This window comes from Rhopalosiphum padi, chromosome 2 (assembly GCF_020882245.1).
Source record: "Rhopalosiphum padi isolate XX-2018 chromosome 2, ASM2088224v1, whole genome shotgun sequence".
Taxonomy (NCBI): domain Eukaryota; kingdom Metazoa; phylum Arthropoda; class Insecta; order Hemiptera; family Aphididae; genus Rhopalosiphum; species Rhopalosiphum padi.
Genome location: NC_083598.1, coordinates 44,721,438 through 44,746,811, shown reverse-complemented (window position 1 = coordinate 44,746,811; position 25,374 = coordinate 44,721,438). Strand labels below are relative to the sequence as shown.

At 28.3% G+C, this 25,374-nt stretch overlaps 1 protein-coding gene across 3 annotated transcripts; it reads right to left on the bottom strand.

The window, feature by feature from the left end:
* On the bottom strand, positions 1 to 24,001 carry LOC132921012 (G1/S-specific cyclin-E). 3 transcript variants are annotated; one of them, XM_060983808.1, is made up of 10 exons: positions 23,638 to 24,001; positions 4,069 to 4,151; positions 3,224 to 3,555; positions 2,962 to 3,159; positions 2,678 to 2,891; positions 2,475 to 2,586; positions 2,264 to 2,394; positions 1,936 to 2,191; positions 1,689 to 1,852; positions 1 to 1,459 (listed from the first exon to the last, which is right to left on the bottom strand). In XM_060983808.1, the coding sequence occupies exons 2-10, from the start codon at positions 4,120 to 4,122 to the stop codon at positions 1,313 to 1,315; spliced, it is 1,608 nt and encodes a 535-aa protein (XP_060839791.1). In that variant the 5' UTR covers positions 4,123 to 4,151; positions 23,638 to 24,001; the 3' UTR covers positions 1 to 1,312. The 3 variants fall into 3 exon arrangements, with proteins under 3 accessions (XP_060839791.1, XP_060839792.1, XP_060839793.1); XM_060983809.1 differs by lacking the exon at positions 23,638 to 24,001 and adding an exon at positions 5,643 to 5,953; XM_060983810.1 differs by lacking the exon at positions 23,638 to 24,001 and adding an exon at positions 4,799 to 5,219.
* Between the last annotated feature and the right edge of the window lie 1,373 nt (positions 24,002 to 25,374).

The window sequence follows — 25,374 nt, the reverse complement described above, 5'->3', positions numbered from 1 at the left end:
TTTTAATAATAATTATAATCATAATTTATTATAAGCCAGTTTAAGTTACATTATACACATGTACATAAAAAATATATATATATTTATATATTATGTTTATAGAGATTTATAACTGTGAATAAAATAATTTTAACTATAAAACAAAAATGTTTAACTGCTAATAATATAACAAAGAATTTTTATTATCCCAATAAAATATATATTCCCATTGATAAGAATTAAATTTAAATGCATACCAACTAAAGAAATATACAAATTCTTCTCCCCAACCTGATTATTTCTAATTTATTAATGGCCTAGTTATAATTTTTTTTTATGTAAGTAATGATTACTATAACGAGAATAAAAATATGTTAAAGTTAGATAATGAAATTCACATAATTATTGTAAAAAAATTGGAAACATTTTTTATATATATTTCTATGTTCTATAATATATTTTAATACAAATTCAATGTTGAATGGAGATCACTTTATACAAATTTTTCAAAAATTCTGGTCATTGCATTACATAAAAAGAAACTGGCACATTAGAAAATCGTTGATTTCAATATTACACATATACAAATATATAACTAGCGCATGGAGTTAGTACAAAACCATGAATATGCGCATCTTAACATAAGGAAATAATAATTTAAAGTTTCAAAAAAAAAAAAAAAATTGTACATAATAAAACATGCTATGAGACTACACAAAATAATTTTATCATTATCAGCTAAATAAGACTAGAATACAAAAGGATAATGTAATTTGATATAAAAAGTCAAAATTATAAGATTGTGTAATATGAAGGAATGGCTTGTAAAAAAATTTATAATAATAACCCTAATATAATTACTCGTGAGTCTATTAAGTATTTAGTATAATCATATAATAATATACAAAGTAATTGTTACATAAAATTATAATCGACATGAGGGCCAAATATATTTTTTTGGTTTTTTTTCATTGTTTAGCAATTTGACATAACTTTAAATGAGGAACCACCAGTTCAATCAACAATGTTGACCTTAATTTTACACTTTTAAGGAGAGAAATCAGCTATTAACTTGAAAGAAAAAAATTTTCAGTATGATTACTGATTTCCAAATTGTATGTATAATTATAATTAACTACCAACAGTACTAATTTAAAAAAATAGATTATTATTGCACATTTAAATAATCTAGGTCGTCAAGACAGAATCTATCAATTAAAATAAAATATTATTTAACACAAAGAAAACTAGAATACAATAACCTATTGCAAGGGTAAAATGTACATGTTTTAATAAAAAAATCTTACTGTTGGTGTTGTCAGTATTTAATTTATTATTTGTAGCTACATGAGGGTTTGCACTCTTCAGCTGTTACAGGATATTTTTTACCACTCCATGGCGGTGTTAATAAGTTTGAAGGAGTTACTGGGCCTTTGACTCGGGATAATTGAATTAGTTCAAATCTACTCTGTGCTAAATCCTAAAATTACAAATAAATTTAGTAAAGGCAATTGAATTTACTACACAAGGCTATTAACATTAATAATTTATATATTTTTATAAAATACAATTCTACTACACATAAAAATATATTAAAAAGACATGTACCTTTTTTACATCTGAGTGCAAAATTAACAGATAAATAGGAATGAGAAAATATTTAAAATGAGTTGATGATACCATAATAAAAATATATAAATGATACTTACATACATATCCATACTGACTAAGTGTTGTTGTTTAACATGGGTGCCATCTACTTGTTCTGAATCATTTTCAAAATCAATTTCTTCATACTGGTATTCTTCAAGAATTACACTCCAATATACAGACATCCATTCAACACAATTACATACATTTCCTTCTGATAATCCTAAATAATAATAATAATAATTTAAAATATTGTTTAGTTACAACTCAAATATAAACTTGGTTTTTTTTTTTATAATAACTTACCGGAAATGGTTAAAGCAATTTTTTTATTTAGCACTATAGTCAGAGCGGATGCTGCTAATTCACTATACGAGTAACGTAAACTAGTTGAATCTAGACTGGCTAAATCTAAAAGATGAGCCACCTGATTGAATAAATTTTGAGGAAATTGTGGAGTAATCAAACTGTCTTCAGCTGTACTATCATCCACACAAATGAATTGCAACATCAGTTCTACCCAGTAGTTTATAGAAACAGGTGTTAAACGGAAACGCAAATGCTAAAATACACATGAAAAATTAGTTAATTCTTTGTAGTCAGTTTAATTATTATTATATTTATGTTTAATTACCATCAATAATATTTTCTCCATATCTAACAGATCTTCATCAGTACATGCACCATCAGTGACATAAGCAAATTCAGTTAGTTTAGGAGGGTAAATCTCTTCCATTTTGGCAGCCATAAACAGACAAGTAATTCCTATGTACAAAAAATAAGTTAACCCTAAATTAACTTGTCTTTGTATGGCTTAAAAATTAAGGCTGGAAAAGTTTAATTACCAATGAGTTGTAATTTTTGTTTAGGAATAGAATCACTGTTTGATAAATATCTGTCTAAATAATCCATGGCTAAATAATAAGTTTCTCGATGTAACTTATAAACAGAAGACACCTAAAATCAAAAGTATACATTATAATTCATAATATGTATATATAAATAATTTTAAATATGATAACATGAATAATTTATCATTAAATAATACCTCAATTAGCCAATCTAAAAGAATAGCTCTCATTCGAGGTGTTATATGTTCATGGCAATCTTGGTAATCAGGATTCCTGTAAGTTAATGTTGCAGAATCTCTATTACATATCATCTGCCAAAAAGCTGCACGTTTACCCCAAGGAATTTCAGGTAATGGACATGGTCTTTCATTTAATGCAATTGGCTTATGGTTAATGGCCATGTCACGAAATCTAAAACAATAATAAAATAACAAATTTAATTATGTTGTTTATTTTATTATTTAAATAATTTATAACTTACTTGCTCCAAGTAGTAACTACAGTACTTCCAACATTATCTTGAATGTTTGAATAACGTGGAGTTGGCACATATGTAGGTGGATCATTTTCAATATTTTTCTTTGGTTCAGAACTATCAATACAATCTGGGCTTAGTTCATTGTCAGATAATAATGGGGCAGGTTCACTGAGAGCAGGACTACTAGCTTCCGATTCCGACCTAAATATAGCAAATAAATAAGTAACATTTTCACAGTTATAGGTTTTTTTTATGTACCACATACCTATCATCTGAATAAATTGAATGAGAGTCAGGCGACAGAACTTGTAACTCAGATAATGGTCGCCGCTCTACACTTCCATTATTACCAACAGTTAATTGTTGGAAGGAATCATTGTTCTCAGAATTAATTTGAAATGGATCAGAGTCAGCTCTTACTCTGGAGTTTCTTTGTAAATTTGTAAAATATTGATGCTCACTATCATCTGATAGTGATGACTGTGATGAACCATGTAATTTAGATCTAGATAAAATACTTGGGAGATCAATAGGACTGTGGTCAATTTTCATCCGCTTGCCTGACACAGTACCATTATGTAAATAGCCTTCAGAGTTCTAAAAGATAACAATAATTTACATAGTCAATTAAAACAAATTGTAAAACTGGATTATATAAAATAAATATTTTTATTATATGACTATTATTAAGTAACTTTTATCATTTTAATTTTGATACCTTTAAAAATATTTAAATTACTATGAGCAATACATGTAGTACTATATTTGTATTCAAGCTATCTACAGAATAAAAGGTATGTATATAAATTTAATAATAAATGCTAGATTATAAGTAACATGTTTTTTAAATATAAAAAGCAAGTAATTTCTATGAATATGAAAAAATATTTCTCTTAGTATCCTTAGTACTAGTAGTACTTTCAAAAATTATCATTACTATAATATGACTATCAAAAAAAAAAAAATTAATATCTTAATTGTATAGATACCAAACGGTAACAGTTAAGATTATTGTCCAATCATTTCATATTTTATTTTTCTAGTTAAAATTATTTGGGAAAAAAAAAGAAAATAACATTTAAAACAGCACAACAATAAAAATAGCCTTACATGTCTTTTCCTTTTCAAAACACCATCAATGTTAGATGAACTAGCGTCATTCATTGTAGTTGACTTTGAGGAATGTATATTGCCTGAAACATAAAAATAAAAATCAAGAATTATATTTATGATTTGTCCTTTTTTACAAAATATAATTATGTAAAAATAAAAACTTTAAAATATTTGTATGGCAGTACACAAATAACATATAACAGGTAAAAATAGTATATACTTATAAAATGGAAAATACGTGTATGTAATTTGTATTATATAAACTCTATAAGATCTTAAAAATAAACAGGTTAATATATTATATTTATAACTATGATATATAAAGAAGTTATCTAGCCATTATGATAAAATTATATTTGAAGATCAAATGTATGCATATAATAGATATTTGACATTTATAATAAATAATTGAATTAAAAGTAATTTTACACCATCGGTAGTAGATATTAATATATACATGTAAATGTTAGGGTAAGAAACCAGTCACCCTAACAATTAGGATAGAAATTATTAATGAATTAAATGAACATCAGATAAAAAAAAATAATAATATCATATGATGGCTGAATTAAAATACAATACCTACATATAATACAATTTACCTAATTGAACTAAAATTGAATATTTTTAACTGAACGAATTTTTATGCTTTAATGGTAACCGTATAAATAAAGCTTATAACATTATTTTTAATGAATTAAAGAACTAATATAATAAGTATAGGTACCTAATATAAAATAAATACGTATTCAGCAGTCTTCATGAGGACTTTTAATTGTAATAAATTCAAAAAAAATAATAATAAAAACTGGTAATTGCACGTGTATTATTACGCATTGGACTACTTTAAGGAAAAATAATATAATACACCAAGATAATAAAAACTATTTTTTCATAACTATGCGAGTATACAAATCGAAAACCACTCGGTAATCGGCGTGTGCGTCATAATATTTTTTTAGTAGAATACAATTGAAAATTATTTCAGGCGATGAGTCGTTAATAACGTACGATAAACAGACACGATGGGTAAAAATAAAAATCGAAATGTTTCATCCGTGGAAAACAAATGGAAAACTATACAAAAAAAAAAAAACTAAAGGTGACGCGTGGACCGAACAACGACATTGGGCGGGCTTTTGGCTTCGGGCGGTGACGCTGTGGTGGCGGGAAACGCGCGCGCCGCAAGAGTACGTGGATGACGCGAGGAAACGGGCGCCAAAAGCGTTTTCCCTATTGTCCGCCTATTGCGCGCGAGTTCCACGCTCCTCAACCAGGGGGTCCGCCGCCGCCGACCGGCAGAGGTCACCGGAATCGCAATCGTTTTCCGCGCGCGCAAAAACCGATGCCAATCGTCCGCCGTGGTGAGATCACTAATTTTCGAGTGTGACCAAAAAAAAGTGGCATCGAATTTGCCAACAAAAACAGCCGCGCAGACATTATTATGTCGTGTGTACCATCGACGGAAAAATTTTCAAATTTACAAAATGTAGCGTATGCGACGAAACACCAATTATTAAAACGTCCAACATAAGACTTCGCGACGATAAAAATATGCAATGTAAACTTACGAGTGTATTGGTCGTCGAATCGTCCCTTCCGGTCGGAGAGACCGCACGGGGGAGGGACGCGGATATTACGCGAATCGGCACGTTGCACCTCGGGCCCAGCGTAGTTGAACGAACAGACAGATGTAGATCGTAAATTTAATCAATACCGTTGTTACGAAATTTGGTCGAAACAACGAGCGGGAAAAATCGGTTTTATAAAAAAATAAAATTATTCGACGAGAGAGGAAGCGAGTACTTCGGCGGCAACGGTAGCAGGCAGAGCGCACAACACGTTTCAGGGTTCACGGTTAACGAGCGACTGGTCGACGGTAACGAAGAGACAATGATCCCGACTGTGGCCGCCTACGGCAGACGGAACCGGTTTAGGGGCGGAGGGGCGCGCAGCTCACAGGAATGCAGGCCCCCTTTGCGCGCGCGCGGGCGCTTTGTTGACAATACGGATCAGCTGATCGGGCCGGCAACAGCTGACCGTCTGGCGCCGACGTCTGCCGAGCGATAGATCCCGCCTAAAAACAACATAGAACACAAACTCGCGCGAGCGGTCCGCCTCCGTGGCCGCACGTTTGCCGCCAAAACAAAGTTGTCCGCGGCGATAACGCCGGTGGCACGTCGTACGCTGCCTGCAGTTCACGATGCGATTACGTAATACTATTATTGTAACAATAATAATTAATTATTATTATTATTGTTGTTTTTATTTACCTTTCACGCCGTCCGACGTTTGGAAAAAACAATTTGTTTTTTTATAATTATTGATCCGCGATATTATTGTTTTCGTCAAATATGTATAATATTATATCACTGGAGCGACAACGAAAATAAATTAAAACCTATTATTTATTATTATGCTATATGCTTCATTCTTCCAACAAATTTATATTTTTCTTTTATAATAATATCGATGGTAGTGGTACGCCGATAACGTGATTGTAAGGTCGTTCGATTAGTTTCCCTTAATGGGACGTTGAGACGCAAAATAATATTTAACGATGAGAATAAATTAAAAATTTAATCTACAACCGATAAACCGATGTAACAGATAATATATTTCATTAGTAGAAAAGTCTGTGATCTGACAAAAATGTATAACGATCTTTAACAATATAGTCAACTTGTATTGTATAATATAATGAATTGATTTTTTAAATTAAAATTTTCTTCACTCGAGAGTACCTACAGCTGTACCGCATAATATGTAAGCACGAAAATGCTTACTAAAGTAGGTACAGTACTCAATAGAATACACGATTAATGGTACAAGTATAAATGTATAACGAACAAATTTTACCTTAAAACTAACTGCTTTTTTATCGTTATGCTCGGATAAAAAGAAACACTAGGCATAATGTATAAGCATTATTAAGCACTACTATGTTCTCGTATTATCTTAGTTTATAAATAATAAGAAGTCGTTTACTGTCAACAATGAATTATAGTCGTAACTACTTGTGTATCAAATAAATAAGAACCCACGTTCTACACAATTATTGAAACACGGAAAGAAATGTTCTTCTGGGTTTCTTATTATTACAAAAAAAAAAAATAGTTTTTGGAGGGATTCTTTATTATAATATTATGAAGTTTACATAAACGTTCATTTCAAACCAAAACGAAAAATGTTTACCAACAAATTATTAGTTTGGCTACCCAGATATTTCTTGTGAAAGGTTATCGTGAAATCGAATACATAAAAAACATTATTTCTGAAAGATACTCCATTCCGGTCAGAAATATGTCTATTTAAATATCTAAATATAGTAACATGTGTTTTATGCAATTAGAAGTAACAGACTTCATTACCAAATTAATACCATTATTTCTACGCACTATATAAATACCCTCACTTATTTTATGATTATGAGCATAAACTATTATACAATGCTTAAAATTAAATAATACCAATTATTTATTACGTTAAATAATATATTATTAATAAATAAATAAAACTTACTAGTTTTTATGAATTGATAATGACCAATAAGTACTACAATTAGTTATTGCGGTAGAAATAATAATTTACTTATACGTTATAAATGTAATATGTTTTTATTTGACAAATTTCAACTCGGCAGATACAATCACATACATTAAAAGCATATGGGGCAAGGCACAATGTATTTTTAATTCAATTGTTGGTTGTTACATTCATACTATGAAATATCGTTATTGTATGATAATATGCTGCCTATCCTATTATAATGCACGATACATTAAATATTATACTATCGATAAAATTATCATCTGGCAACTTCGATTCGAAACGGGCTGTTATCAACAATATTCACGGTTGTATTTTGAAAGGAGTTATACATCGACACTTTACTCTAGAGTTTTGTACAAAAATTTTTCCCAATGCATGTCATCGTATAACGACAGAACGAGAACCCCCGGAGTGCAATCATAAATAAATTCGGAGTATTATACATGTACACTTGCCTACGTCCACCATAAAAAAAGTAATAATAATAATAATAATAATAATGCCCACCGCGATGATCAATGAGTATCAAATTTGGATTCACCTGCAGCAGTAGTTGTAGGACGATATTATTTTGTTTCCTCTGCCGCGCAAAAGAGGACCAACCAAAACGTACAAAACCCCGATGGTCCGTAGTTGTGGGTAGTGTTCGAAATCTATATAAGTATAGTATTATTTTATACAATAAATAAGACTGCCACCAGCAGCATTCCATTTACGTTGTTTTGGTTGGCGCCAATTGGTCTTTGTGGGTACAAAAGGGATTATATATCATTACAAGGCCGACGCGGTTCAGGAACCATATAGGTATAACATACGTATAGGTCGTCCTCGGACAGTGGCGGCTAAACGGAGTACCCCTTTTGTCCTTAATGGCAGCATAAGAAACTCAGTGTATTATTACGATAATGCCGTCCGGTCCTGCGGGATATATTGACGCAAACTCACTGTTATATTATTATTATTATATCATACGTGTTTTAATGTAGTGTAATATCATCACTGTCTGACTAAAAATATATATAATATTATACTGTAATCGTAACTAATCATTACTTTACATATATATATACAAATATACATGAAAAACCAAAAGGACGTCCGTTCGGCAGTTACTGTACCATGACGTTTACTATTATAATATTAGGATATTATAATGTAATATAATGTCGTCTCAGAATCAGTAAAATTAAAAATAATTACGCCACAGTGGCCTGTATAGTGACAGGTGTTGAAATAACTTGACCGTGGAACTAAATCGCGATTCTAAAAACATGATGAAGTGTGGACCCGTAGAAGGCTATTATATTATTAAACCGCTATATATTTTTGGTCATTTTTTTCTGAATTTTCAATATAACAATTTAATTTTTATATTCACTATAATTACTGTTGTAAGTATCTACTGAACAACACATTACATACTGCATATAGACCTTAACAAATTTGATACGATCTGTATGATAACAATAATTAGAAAATTGGTTATGAGTTTATGACTTATGACAAAATAATAATCACAATAAGTCATGTTATGATTTAGTTCAATTATCGTTTACTAAGATTAAATAGATATTGGGTTTTCAATCGATAAAATAATAAAGAATTAGCAATAAACAGCCAAGGAATTTTTTTCTTATTAATAAATAATTATTTTAATTTATTTTTAATTGAATTGATAAATACACAATGAATATTATTACTAGTTTTATTAATTCCAAAGTAAATTTATTTGCAATATGACTAAAGCATCGATATATTGGAGCTGTTTTCGAACGATTTTTAAAAGGATAATACCACAATAATACTTTAATGCATCGTCAACACGAATTTGTTTACAATGGAAACGAAATATCTTTGCAACAAAAATATGAAAAACTACATACATTTATTATTCATTTGGACACGGTTTGTAGGTGTATTAAAAATAAAAAATAAAATACAATATGATGTAGACTAGCTATAGTCACTGTTGAATGATTTCTAGTTCTCTCACGTGGTCTTTAGAGGTAAATATATAGAATACTCTAAACGAACACATGTTACATCCAAAAACGAGTAAAGATTCGCGTGACTTAGCAACGTGGGAGATGTAAGTTTAGAGCGGGTAGGCCCCTGCTTAGGAAAATATATATTAGTAATTGATATAGCTTAAATTAATCAATAGTAAGTATTATACATTTTGATAAATTTAAGTAAATTAGGTATAAAGCAAACATGTATTTCAGTAAAATATTAAGCAATCAAGCAACATCTACGCTGTGTAATTAACGAAACAAGTAGTAAATCATAAACGAATACAATTGAGAATTTTAATTTCTTAAAACATGAAAAGATTTTAATAATATCAACAATGTTGTACACCCAAATTTATAAAATCCAAAATGCAGCATACATTATTTTTATGTATTAAATTTATTTAGTTACGTTATTACACTACCTAATTTACAACATAATAGCATTAAATTAATTATAAATTCGATTTACTTAAATCTAAAAATCGAATAATAAAGTGATATAAGAATATTAATTTCCCGTTTATATACGTGATAAATTTAAATAAATCATTTTCTAGTAAGACGCGAACAGTATTATGGAGGGAAAACGACCTCACGTCAGAATGCAAATCTGCTAAATCACCTACGCATTATCCAAGTATTACCACCAGCATAACAGTCTCGTATTACACATTTTCGGTATAATATGATATTACACGTGACACGTCCCTTGTCGGGGATATAAAAGAACCAACAATTAAAAGGAAAATATGTATGATATACGATAACTGCGTTGATAGTGCAAGTAATAATCGATGAGTGCTAAATATTTATTCATACATCGATACATCAAAGTATAATGTTTGCTAAAAACTCATCAAACGAACACGGTGGCGATGGCAGATAACTTTTTTTTACTGTCACGTCATCTATATAAATTATAAATGGAAGGTCAGGAAATATTAAGGTCAAACTTATAAAATGGGGCCCCACAAGATTTTTTTAGTATTATAATTTTTTTTTTTTGTTAAACAAATGACACAGGCAAGACATTAAACGTGTTAACTATGTGTGTCACACAGATAAGGCGTTGGTTTACGTGAAATTCCGATAAAATATACTCAAAGAAAACTTATAATATGGATTATTAAGATTAATCGTTTTTGTCAAAGTACTACACTATTTAACTAGCTTATTATATATATTTTGAGTTTACATTTAAAATTAAATTAATGTAGATAATACATAATTTACAAAAGCAATTAAGTGAGTCAAAACATATAATTTAATAGTGAAACACTAATGAAAATAAAACGAATAATACCTATTACTTTAATTATAAACTACTATTGAAAACCTACACATTATCTCACTTTAAACAAAGTAAAAAAGAAATATTTATTAGTAATTTCTTTTAGTCTAACTGAGGACTAAACACATTAATAAAGTACATAGTTTCTACAATATTTTATATCAAAGTAAAATACACTTTACGTTAAGTTAATATTCAAAATTTAAAAATTAATTTTCGATATGTAATATAACTGATTGTATTCAAAGAAAAATTCAGACTAAAAATGTACTGATGATCATAAGTTATACAAGGTTGCAATGATATTATATCATTTATCAGTACCACATACGTATTACATTAAATATTTCATATTTTTATATCACAAAAGTATATAACAGTTCATAGAGTAAATTTATATTTTGTTATATCAATACATTTTACACGTTTACTTTTAATACTTTAAGAATAATATGCAGGACAAATAAAATTGTTTGTGTTATTATTACTTAGAATTGCGCACGAATGACGGATATTTTGCATGTTCTCTATATAACATATTATAATAATAAATATATATGCACATTACATACAACGCATATGTAATACACTATAGGAATATATAAACCATAGCAGAATATTTGCTTTGAACACTATACTGTTAATTAAATTTAAATAGATACTTTCTAGTTTCTATATACCTATATATTTATATACATTAAATAATACACCCAACAGCCAACTAGATAAAAGTCAAGAACGTTTTAAGTTATAGAGAACGTTCATGGTCCTATAGTATACGTTTTAAAGAATTGGCCAATGATCGGATCCTCGATCGATCCGTGTACCTTACACTCGTCATTGGAGCATAATATACAAAATACATAATATACATCACATAGACCAGATGTCCGTGACACTAAACAATGTGTTTTTGATACGTTTCCTGCATAAGAAATCGAACAACATAATAGCTCGAAGATTGCGCGCATACTGCACATAACATGTATTTGTATTCATATATATATATATATATATATAGAATACTCTCAGCTCCCAAAAATAACATAAAATGACGCTTTTGACCCTCCCTAAACATCAAGTATAAACTCAGAGTAGGATTTTTCGTTCGCGTCTAAAAATACTATATTGCAATTTACCACCTGCGGGAGTCAACGCAATGTCTTTGGTGGGCAGCTTAATTGTCAGGGGTCGCGTGCCCCAATCGTCATTATACGCGCTCAACGTGAAGTGTTTCCCCGCGCGAATTCACGCTTTCGGGCGCATGCAGCTGTCCATGAGTACATATTATACATACACAAACCGGTGTACATACGCAGTAGTATATATATATATACCAATAGCGAATAATAGTGAATAATATATTATATAGTAATAATAATAATAATAAAAAAATACCTCAACCAAAACGAGCACTAGGCGAACTACTCGCGGTGGCATGCACATTGTACTGCAGAGTAACTCAATAGTATTTATAATAACTATACATGACGTTTTTTTTTTGAAACGAAAGGGGTAAGTGGATAAAATATTAAATGTTGATATATATATGTATACATTATAAATAGAATTCAAAAAGCCGCACGGAGGAGGACATTCAACTTGGTTTGAAAACTATAGACCGGTTTAAATACAACTCGTAAAAAGAGATGAAAATATTATGTCGAATAAATGTTCAGGTGTTATCTTTAAAAATACATAGATAGCATAGAAGTAAACAAAAGTGTTTGTAAACATAATAACAAATTAATACCACCCGTTTATATTTTATTTATTTGGAAATTAACTATAATCTATAAATAATTACTTACATAATAAGATCAAAATGATTTTATTTAATGTTAATAGGCATCTATACAATATTATAGATATATAATATATATACACACATCATGAAAAATAACCTTTAGTACGATCATTGAGTTAATAATGTATAACCGTTTACCGTTTACTAAATCGATTTCATTCAATTATGTAATAATATTGTCACTGAATCATTGAAAATATTGTTTAATTTAACTTACCAACTTTCATCATATAAAATCATACTTTAAAACTTCTAATTAAATAATGTTTCGACTGTTTCGAGTAGGAATGGGTACACGATATAAATATCAAAATATACTGAATAAAACTAGTCATGCCTTTAAAAAAATATATTCAGGGGTCATTTAATTTATACGCCGTAGGTACATAACTATATGTATATAATGCTTGATCAAAATCTTCCAGGTGTAACGTAGGATAATAATAAAAAAGGGGTTGTACATATTGTGGCAGAGCCGACAGATGGATGCTTTCAATTCCGGTTCGACTTTTATCGGAACCACGACAAAAGACGGTCTACGACACTAGCCACATGTGGATGTGTCTAACTATACACAGTGCTAAATAGCCACTAGCTCTTTTTATTGTTTAGTTTGTACACCGCCTTTCATGGTTCACCGTTTGAATTTGCATAAATTAAATAAAAGTTAGGTACTGGCACGTGTCAAATTTAAAATGCTTAGCAGTTTTTGCTATAAGAATACTTTGTACTACTATTTATTCATTATTCATTACTACACGTGTATAACTGTTGTTTACTTGTTTGAAAGTATTCGTATAAAATATAAAAATGTGAAAAACAAGAATGTTAAATGATTTTATTATATTTTATATATTTTGTATATTTGTATAAATTTTATCAAATTTATAAAAAAGTTCATATGAATAACCATGTCACGTTTGAGAATACAAGATTGTAGGGTATATAATCAAAAATAATTTAGTGTACCTAATAGTTTTAACTTAGTAATAATAAGCAGCAGACATGTCAATTTATATAATACATTGTTAATAACTATTACGATTCAAATAATATATCCTATCGCCAATTTCTATATAATATAATTTATATTGATTAGCATAATATAGTATAATTATTATTTATATTACTAATTTATAGTCAGTCTAAACTCTAAAGCAGTTAATTAAAATATTAAATTTAAAGAAAACAAAATGAATAACGGAAATGTTAATGAGATCCTTATTTATGAATACAAACTGGTTTAGTTATTTGTAAATTGGATACAGTCCCTTCGGTAATCAAGAAATGTTTCAATGGAAATCACATGTGTTAGAACTAGTAAAATCGGTTCCGTTGATATGTACGATTTTAAGAATCAAAAATTCTTTAAACAAGTACTTAAACAACATATAAAATAAAAATCATTGTATTTGTAATTTTAGGCAACCAAACATCAACCTTTTTATGTATTTTTAGCGTAAATGAATAAGTAAAAGCTGAAACTAACACAACCGGTTTAATACACTAATAAGGTTTACTATGTTATGGCAGATTATGCATAAAGAGATTATAAAAAAATGTACGTACACGTACATTTTAGAGGGTTATCGATCGAGGGTTTTGGTCAGCCAAAGCGAGATATAGGTCTTTACACCTGGTTCATATACCCTGGGTTTAAACGCGAAGGGGATAATTTGGCGCGCTTTTCATTTTAAAATTATTTATAATAAACAATTTTATTAAAATCATGTATACTTTTCTAAAATAACCTTTTATATGTAATTAGTACTTATCAAAAAATATGTAAGTAATCTTTATTTTATACAGAATCATATTTTCTATACACATAAATTAATTTCAATGCAAAAAAGAAAAATAATAAAATATGTTGGATTTATCATAGAAAAAAATTATGATATACCTATTACAAGTATATGCTACTGATATATATGCTTATTTTTTTAGAATTTATTTTCAACACGCTTTACTATAAAATTGGTTGAACAAATTTAATAATATTTTAAAGTTCATTAAAGTATACAGTATATAATATTATATACTATATAACATAGTAACAGTTATTAGATAATCAATAAACTAATTATTATTTTGTGATTTCAAACACATAATATTACTATTACGATTGTGTTAAAAGGCCGTCTATACTTTATGTGTTGCTTTTATCTTAAACATGATAAATTTACATTCAGCAAAATCCATTTTGTGTTGTTATCTTTAAAATAAAAATGAATAAACCTATTATTAAACTTAAAGTTTAGAACATTATCTGTATAAAACTTAAGTTTTTATTATACACTCAAAACTCGTTTAAAAATAGAAGTATTATAAAAAGCCAACGTACAAACTACAAATATAAATACTGTTATTACATGAAAGTTTGATAAAAGGTTAATTAAGTTAAAATTTACAGTTTTAAAATACTCAACATTTGCTTCAAAACTAAAATAAAAAAACAAACAGAGCTTTAAATTTAATACAGCGAATTTACTCTAATATTCAAAATTACGGAGTAAAATGGATTCTATTGAATGTAAAACTTTCCTTGTTTATGCATTAGTACAGGGATCACCAATTAATATTTTTAAAGGGCCACATTAGGAATCTGAAAATTTTTTGTGGGCTATCAAAATTCTAGGTACATATTTACATTATTTAAAAACCAATAATATTTAACAAAAATAATAATTTACAACAATAACATATATATATATATATAATGTTGTTGTAATATGTGTTATTAATTCTTTGTCTGCCATTTGGTGACCCATGCATTAGTATACAGAGGCAACATTTGTATGCAGAACATCCTCTAAAAAAAATTGAAAATATTGTGGTTTCTCATTAATTTTTCGGTATTTTTATTTAAAAATGAGATGAATAAACCTACTTATAAGTTATAACTAATAAAAATATTTCAATTATTGTATATGTATTAATATATAAATGAGTCTTACAAAAGAACATAATATAGTATTTATATCTTAAAATTTAATCATTTGTTAATTAACTTAAAATTAAAATTAAACTATTTTTCAATATGTAATATATAAGAAATACGTTATTCCGTTCTTAGATTAGGTTAGGCAAGACAAATTCATTAATATTTCGTCGTATTAAAAATAAGTAAAATACTCAAATTAGATTGAAAGTTGAAAACAAATTCGTTTTTTCAATACTAGGTGATTATATAGATGATTAGTATTTCAAAAGATATCCTGAGGTAAATGTTTCTACCTCCTTTCATGGGTCAGAAAGGTACGACCGAAGATTTACACCCGTCGTGACCGTTATTTTTCAAATGAGTTTCCTTTTGTATTCTGGGGGAGACTAAAACCGATACCGACTGGCTTTACCGGAACAAAAGGGGGAAGACGAACGTTTCCTTCCCGTCGGTTTAGGAGACCCTCGTAGACACGAATAAGACCCTACGTACCGCCAATATTTTCCCCATTTTTCTGTTCAATGCAATGGTGAGTTCAAAACATTTTTACATACGTATATGTTATATATATGATAACTTAATTTTACAACGCAAACGATTTATAACCGATTTTTATATGATATAAATAGCAAAGTTTTTAATTATCACTGCGAAATACTTGATTAGCTGTCAATAAATAACTTCAAATTTGTAATGTTTTATAAAATACCAAACTTAATATAATTACCTACGTAAAATTGTATTACTATAGTCGCCTACAATAATAATACAAATAAGTAAATAAAAAATAATTACTTATAGGTGTTTATACTATTGCATACCTTATAGTATTATATTATTAATTTATAAATTTGTTCATAATTGTAAAGACTTTTAACGATATATAAGACCTGTCTTACCATCGAGTTCAGTGCTTTTTACTTCACAATAAAATCACTAACCAATAACCATCAATATTATACTTGCGAGTGCAATTTTTATTGTGAATGGGGCAGCGAGGGCGTTTTATACATAGTATGGCAAATAATTGAAACGAATACAAGGAAACAGACAGGTATAGAAAGAGCCTACATAAAGAGTTGATATAATATAATAAATATATATACAGGGCGCTTAAGTAACAACAATGTAGCGGATCGATCGATTTTTCATTCTACAAGTGCGACGGAATGTCCGCTGAGCACGTCCAAAAAAAAAAAACCACCGCACCAATTGTGGCCCTAATAAAATCGTTGGGTCACCGCATGAACGAAACTGTAAAATTCAAGGTATAATATGTAACCTGTACGAGTGTAGATTTTGTTGTTTTCTTTCTCTCTCTCGTTTTCTCTAAGGCTGAATCCCACGAGTGTTGTAATACCTGATTTGTCCATCGAACCGGCTTCGATACCTTCGTTTTCTTGGTAGAGGTGAATAACACACACATAAATGAATATATACACACACTAATACATGTCAGTATATGTATATGTGAGTATTGAGAGGGACAGGAAGCTGGACCACGTAGGTCTCACACGAAGAACATAACAGCTGTGCACAAGGTTATATATTATATTATATTTTTTTTTGTGACGCTTAAAACACGCGCGAATCTACCGGACGGGGATCTGCCTAGTATATGATCTTTACCAAGGTCGAGAGGTACATACAGTAGTATTAAAACTATTATATACAAACCGCGTGAATGCAAAAGTGATAATTATTCTTTTATAATATATTTAAATAAGACCAAGCGGGACCAGAAATTTTAATAATCACCATTAAATCGATGATATCTCTCTATTTTGTTTTTTTAATATGCATTGGATTCATTTTAATAATAAACAATGAATGAAAATAATATGTTTATACTTGATAATGTATGTATCGTAAGAAAATATAATATGATTCATAAGATGAAAACATTTAAGTTAAAGACTATAAACATTACATTGTAGAATATATGTACTCATACATTATACTATATACAACTCACTTATGTATTTTATTGTACCTATATTAATTTAACGCTCACAAATATTAATGATATTGATACATTATACTTAGTAAAGTAAATTTAATCCGAGCTAATTATTGAAAAGTTGTACATCTTTAGACAAACTCAAATTAAATTAATCTGGTTCTTATAATATTTTGAAGAATATAGTTATGAATACATGTTTTTAAGAATAAAATTACTAAGAAATGAATCGACTTTTTGGCAATGTACATTTTTAAATATAATTTTTAGAAAAAATAGAAATAGGTATGTAAAATACTATATAGGTTTTTAATTAAAATTTTAAATTATAATAAGTTTTGCCATTTTGGGAGACCGACCCAAACTACTAAAAGAAAATGCCATTCACCCTAAACGAAGAGTTATCATTTATTAATTATTATATTTGATTCTGTGGATCTATTCTCCCGCTCCCACCACCAACATCAAACATAGCTGGAACCGGGACTACCTCTTGATTAATACAGATAAAAAAATGGTAACTTAAGAATGCCGCTTTACGGATCTTTTCATTCCTATATTGAAGGTTGACAACGAGAGAGGTGAAGAGACGTATATACACAATGAAAAAAAATTAATAAATATAAATGGCCAAGAGGGGTCTAATAGAGAACAAAGAAATGCGAGGAAGAAAAAAGAGAGAAAACCAAACCAGACCACCAGACACAGTTTATCACCATTGTCAGCTGATGTCCTATGCGTCTTATTGTGCGTTTATGTCTATGTGTCTGACGTCACTACAGCTGTGACAGTATACACTATATAATAGAAAATTAAGTGAAATTGGCAAAAATGAAATAGATAGTTTCCCAATAATGACAAAAAAAAAAAAAAAAATTGATTATTTAAAAAAAAAATGTACTAATGTACTATGTACAAATGTAAAAAAATATGTACGTTATACATAATTAAACAATAATATACAAGGTAATAAGTAATAAGTAATACTTTAAACAGTAAGAAGTTATTGTTGTGTAAAAACTTTAAAACACTTCTCAGTTCAAGAAATAATGAATTTTCACTGTCACTAGAGAAAAAATTAACACAGGCGGTATAAACTAAGGCGTTTACCAAAAAACATGTAAAGTACTGGGTACAAATGTTACCGCCTCCTATATATTGTATAGAAACCAGGTGAAATAATCTAGGTAAATTAAAATATTCCATTAATAACTATAGAAATGTAATTTCCATGAGAACAAACTAAACCGGAAACTTTTTACAGTATCGGTGACATACCAAATTTCGAAGGCGTGTGAACACGGATGCTGTATATAATCAGGAGACCTTGGATTATTTCTGTGCTCGAAGCATTTTGATAAAAATTATACAATACCCACGATAATAATAATTATACCTGCATTCTAACAGGGTAGTAAAATGCACTGTTCTCTATTATTCTATACTGCTTAGACGAAATAAACAGAAGGGTGCATATTATAATTCTAAATGTCAATCAATGTTTAGTGTTAATTCATAATTGACGAATGCTGTCAATAAAAAATATTTTATTCAATATTATTTTATTTTTTCTAATAAATATTATACTTGTAGATCGCAGTTATTTAACTAAAAATGTAATGATGGCTGTGATACTCATTATTAGGCATGGAGATGGCATAAATACACAATAATACAATATTAATTGACAATTAAAGTAATAGATTGAATAATTTTAGAAATATAAATAAAAATTTAGAATACAGAGCAAGAAAGGGGTAAATACTCGTCCCGTTTCGATCATCTCGATTCTCGATGGGATATAAATTAAATTTAAAAAAAAAAACATTTGTCAGAATTGTTAAAAAAAAATATTTTAGGTTAATAAGTTTACCCTTTATAATTTAAAGTCATGAATTAGATTTTCGAAGTTAAGTAATAAATTGTTATTTATGTGGCATTTAAGCATTTTTCATAACTTGTAATCATATATTACAATCTAACAATAAATAATAAAAACACATGGTAAATTAACCTATATTGGCTATTTGATACTGATGTTATCACTTATCAACTTTTTTATGCAATTACTTCATAGAGTAATGAATACTCTATGAATTACTTCTATAGTTCCATAATAATTATTTATAAACAATATAATTAATTTTTAGATATTTAAATTATAAATAAATCAATAAGATAAACAAGTGATAATTGAATACTAAAAATTACATGTCCCGTTGACACTTACTTTTTAGTGGTTTATACTAGGACATAAAATTGACAATAAACTTGTACACTATTATATGTTTAGTGTACAGTATTAGTTAGCATATTCTTACATTAGTTATAAATTTAATATTTCTTTAAGAAATATTGCGTTACTATAACACCTAGTCACTATAACATCTTACCTATCATGTAGAGTACTAGGGTAATGGCTTTTAACCCTTATTCATAATACAATTTCATCAAGAAATTGAAGAAGTAGATTAATGATAAGTTGGTTTTCACAAATTAAAATTTTTATACACTTTGTAGGTATCAATAAAAAAAAAATAGTAAAAGAATATACTGAAAAATAAGCAAGGAATGTGTAATTTTTATTATCATAACTTTATGTGAATATAGAATTATTTTTAAGTTTTAACAAAATAAAATATTTAAATGTTGGATATTATACAAATAAAATAATTTTTACTTTTCAGATGTAATATTTTTTTTATTGCCCAATCATATTATAAAATTAAAATTAATTTTTTTGTGTTTCATATACATTCTTTTTTAATTGTATGTTGGAACAATTTTAATTTTGGGAATATTTAACTATCAAATGTTAGTTGCTATATAGCTTTATATAAATGTTACACATATTTAAATGAGAGACAATCTACATAAATAATACACAACTATACTATTATCATAATTTACTTTGTTTAACAAACTATATACTAATTATTTAACATTTTTAAATCATTTAATAATTTCTATCATAATATTGAGGGTGATTTATTTATTTAACTATAGTCATAATATTAGTACCCTAGGACCTAAGCCATGTACATATACATAATATAATTATATAAATAACATATTTTATGTATAATTAAATACAATAAAAGTACCAAATAATTATTTAATTAATTTGAATTTAGCATTAAGAAAGTATTATTCACAATGTTTTAAAAAAAGTATTAAGAAATTAATCTAAAATTAAGTTATTATAAGATATTACGGATTATTAAGCTAAAATTATTATAATTATTACATGTATTACCAGCAAATTTAAGGTAAGAAAAGTGTAATAAGTCATTAATAAAAATAAAAAATATTTTATAATATTTGTTTCTTTTTTTGATAGGAGGGATCTATACATTACTACTTAGATTTTAATAATTTATTCGCAACACCTTCATAACATAGCCTCTGATACAAACACTGTAGTCAGTGCGACAATAATGGTAAGCACATTACCACCATGTTTAAAATTATGTCCATTTAGTTTTTATAAGCTACAAATAGGTATTAAACAATTTAAATAGCAATTACTTTTTATTTTTATTCAAATATATACTATTCAAACATGTTTTTATAATAATTTTTTTTTTTTTTTTTATTTATTAATATTTTTGTTTCAACAAATGCTTTGTTTTTACAAGGTTTTAACAATAAATAATAATTTTGAAATTTTGTTTTATTTTCAATTCCTACCTTTAAGTTTTTTCATTACTTTGTTAAAACTTGATATTTAATAGTTTATTTTCTATTTAATAAACTCTATTATAATTCAAAATTTAAGCTATTATATAATAAATACCTAATAACAAATTGTTATAATTATATTATAATTTCACAAAAATAATTAAATTTTTTAGTTTATTATAAATTAAGTCCATTTAATGATATTATTTATCTGATAGTCTTTACACATTTTATGGATAAATATTATGAATGAATTAATGCATAATTTGATTTATTATAGTTATTTTGTCAATTATATATTGTAGTAATGTACCTAAATGTTGTATAAATGAATATATAAAAGATATTTAACAATAATAATAATTATTATTAAGTTGTGTACTAATACAATTGCTTAGCCCTAGAAGTTTATTTTGAATTTAAAAATTAAAATTTGTGTGGATAAATATATAATTAATTATCATAATATTTTTTTATATATACTAAATTATTGATGACCTGTATTCTATAACAAAAATTCTAAATCAACACATAGTTTTAAATTTATATATTATCTAGTATGAGGGGGTAGTGGATAAATCATTGTTTGAATACTTTGCTTAGAGTTTAAATATGCTTGCCACACCACTGACTACATTGTGCTATGTGCTTTAGGAATTACATTAGTGAAATTGTATTTGTAATTAAAAGCAAATAAATATTATTTATATTTAATTATTTAAAATTAGAGGTATTTAAAAATACTAGGTACATAGAGTTACTAATACATTCATTATTCAATCACACACATAACAATTTTAAATTTAATTTTACTTTTTAAAATAGAATAATTAAAACATAAAGATAACTTAAATAAAATAAATAGAGCTTCAAAGTAAATTACTTAATACATAATCGCTAAACCTTAAGCACTTATCGTTCTCTACTTTTAACATTCTAATATCACCTAGTAAGTATTTTAAAGTATAAAGCATTAAACAAGACTTGGATGAGGCATAAAGAAAACTAAAATTGATATTAAAGCTTAAATATTAAAATATACCACCCTATGAATAAACATATACAATTCAAGAAAAAACTAATAGCATAAAATTCTAGACTTCTTTAAACTTCAATTTGTCCCCAATGCTATATATTTTATGTTTTTTTTAACTGTGACTTCTCAAAAAGTTTATACTGCTCGGGAGTTTGAAGCAAAATAAAAAAAACATTTCTGAAATTAGAAGTTTATAAATTTCATTAATTCTCAGGGGGTACTAATTTAGAGTTTAGTAATATTAACCATTAGACTCCCCTAATTGATATAATGTATATTAAGTTAAAAAGAAGTCAAATAGTGAAAAGAACTTCTCATTTTTAATTAAAAATTCATCTATGCAAATATATTTTTTATATAAATTTAACCTAAATATCATCTATCTAAAAATCTATTTAAATACAATAAATGTAAGACATTTATTTTGTATATATTTTATTATATTATAAATACAGGGACTATATCTATAATTTATCAATAGAATATATTAAATGAGATGTTAAATTAATTGGACACATAATAAATTGAGATAACTATATACATAAATAATAATGATATATATACCTATTGTACCTATACAATATATAGGTAGTGAATAATACTATTGTCACTTAATTATCGTGTCAAATGTTTTTAATTATAAATCACTAAAAATCTAATAAAAAATATACATACAACATTATCCATATATAGGTACTTGAATTACATGCAGTAACACAAGTCTTACTAAAAAGACAGAACAATTTTTATCAAACAATACAAATGAGAAATGAAATGAAAAACCATTATTAAGAATATAATATATAATATATATATTTTAGTCATTAGGTATGGAAATTCTTAACAATATTTCCATCTGTACCTACTTAAAATGTATATCTCAGATCCCATAGCTAAGAAGGTTGATTTGGTACTTACGGCTTATTGTACTAGTAACAAATAAAAAATGGTTTTTAACGGCTATAAGCAAAACAGCCCCCAAAAAGCACTGATCAATGACATAGGTCGATAACCTTTAGTTATAGGAGTTAAGAACATGTTATACTTGTAAAATGTTCGACGATTATTACAATAGGTAGGAATCACGCTACCCCACGTGCGAAATCAACCCTAAAACAAACCTTCCCCTAACTTGGTGACGACTACGCGACTATTACTAATAAGTAATAACAACATATTATTATAATAATATAAAATCAAATATGTAACCAACAACCACGTTTACAATTAATGCTTTTTCACTACACAAAATAATATTAAAATATTGTGTATATACTCACAGCAGACTTGACAGACGGCACAGGGACTCGTGCTAAAATAATGGCGTTGATCGAGACGTGGCCGTTGTCAAAGGTCTTTTATTTTAGCACGCGCCAATGAAGATATTATGACCTGTTAGTCGTGCCTGCGTCACAATCGGAAAATACCGCCGCCGTTGCCGACCTCCAGCTCGCAGAACGAATCGTGCTTGTTGTCGTTTCGGTGGTCTTTTTCTTTTTTTTCTCTCTCGCTCTCTCTCCCTTTTCCTTTCTATACCAAAACGGTTGTCGCACTCGTCTGCGCGGCAAATCAGCTGTGTCTGTGTGCCGCCGTCCAAAATATATATATACAATAATATATTAATATCACGATATTACGTGATACGCGCCAGCCGAAAACGCGGGAACCAGACACTAGTTGTGCGCGGCTAGAGAGGCGCCGACGTTCAGCGATGATAACATTGCTTGTTATTATTATTATCCATTTGTGCCACAGAACCGCGTAATGTACCGCGTTTGCGTTGGACGCGCATGGAGAGGAGAATATTATCGCACGGGAGAACACTGTTGTTTGGTCGGCGTTGTCGTTGAGCGCGGGAAAACCCATAGACTGTACCCTCCAAAAACCGCGGTATCCGGACCGGGCCGTATGCACCCTCGTCAGGGAACGGGGACTGTCGCCGGTCTCCTCGATCTGCAGATGGCAATGCACCCCCATATTCGATATACTGTACAATACATGTATAATGTAATACATTATATATATATATATATAGTTGGCACATAATTACTTACAACCTACATGTATACATGTATATATACGCCATCAATCGTCATAATAGTGTATTATAATAGTATGTAGAGAGTGTTTCTGTGATGCGAACACGATCCCTCCGCGTTGTTAAAATTCAAAAGAATATCCTGTCCCGCGCAAACTGGCACATTAAATTGCAGGCGTTCCGTAAAGGTAATTACAGACCACAGTAGACATAGCTACGCAGGCGTGTTTACGCCACTTTCATAGCAAAGGCCAACCCTGAACGCTTAACAAACTGATTTTTAGAACTTCTATTTTATGCAGTAGGTAGGTTTATTGATTTCATACATTTCAATAAATTTTTTACTTTCTAAAATATTACTCCTGGCCAAATTACTCTAAATCAGCTCCTATTTTTTAGTGAACCCCCGACACGGTTTGTAGTCCGAAATTGTTATAGTGTGCAGTGTGCACTATGCCTATGCACTACGGATCGAGAAGTAAACCTATACTAAACACTAATAAATAAGACTACTGGGCACTGGCTAGATAGTGATATCCAATGTATAGGCTGTAATAGGTTATATGAAAATCTATGAGATTAATATTAATTATTAATTCGAATAATATATTTTGTCCCACAAATGTTGATAACTTTTTTTTAAACACCCAAAATATAATATATACTGACTACTGTGTTAGTCGTTATAATACTATCAAACTACACGCCTTTTTATTGGTATATATTAAAATACAGAATAACAAATTTGTTATTGCTCACAAATTTTAATTTTTAGTATCTACTACACTACAATGTGTACCGTGTACCTACGCTTCAACATAGAAAAGTTAAAATAAGTACATTATCCTATTGTACCTGCGCAATATATTTTATCGGGTGTAGATCAATTTTTTTTTCGAAATATTCTAGTTATGACATCCCGTCCCAAGGGTACAAATACGATAAGCGTCTTTAAATGTAAATTTACATTACGAATAAC

Excerpts from the sequence above, each read along its gene's own strand:
- LOC132921012 (XM_060983808.1), bottom strand. The coding sequence starts at position 4,122 with ATGAATGACGCTAGTTCATCTAACATTGATGGTGTTTTGAAAAGGAAA. Across the intron at positions 3,556-4,068 it reads TTTTGAAAAGGAAAAGACAT|AACTCTGAAGGCTATTTACA; the intron begins GTAAGGCTATTT and ends GTTATCTTTTAG. Across the intron at positions 2,892-2,961 it reads GTAGTTACTACTTGGAGCAA|ATTTCGTGACATGGCCATTA; the intron begins GTAAGTTATAAA and ends TTATTGTTTTAG.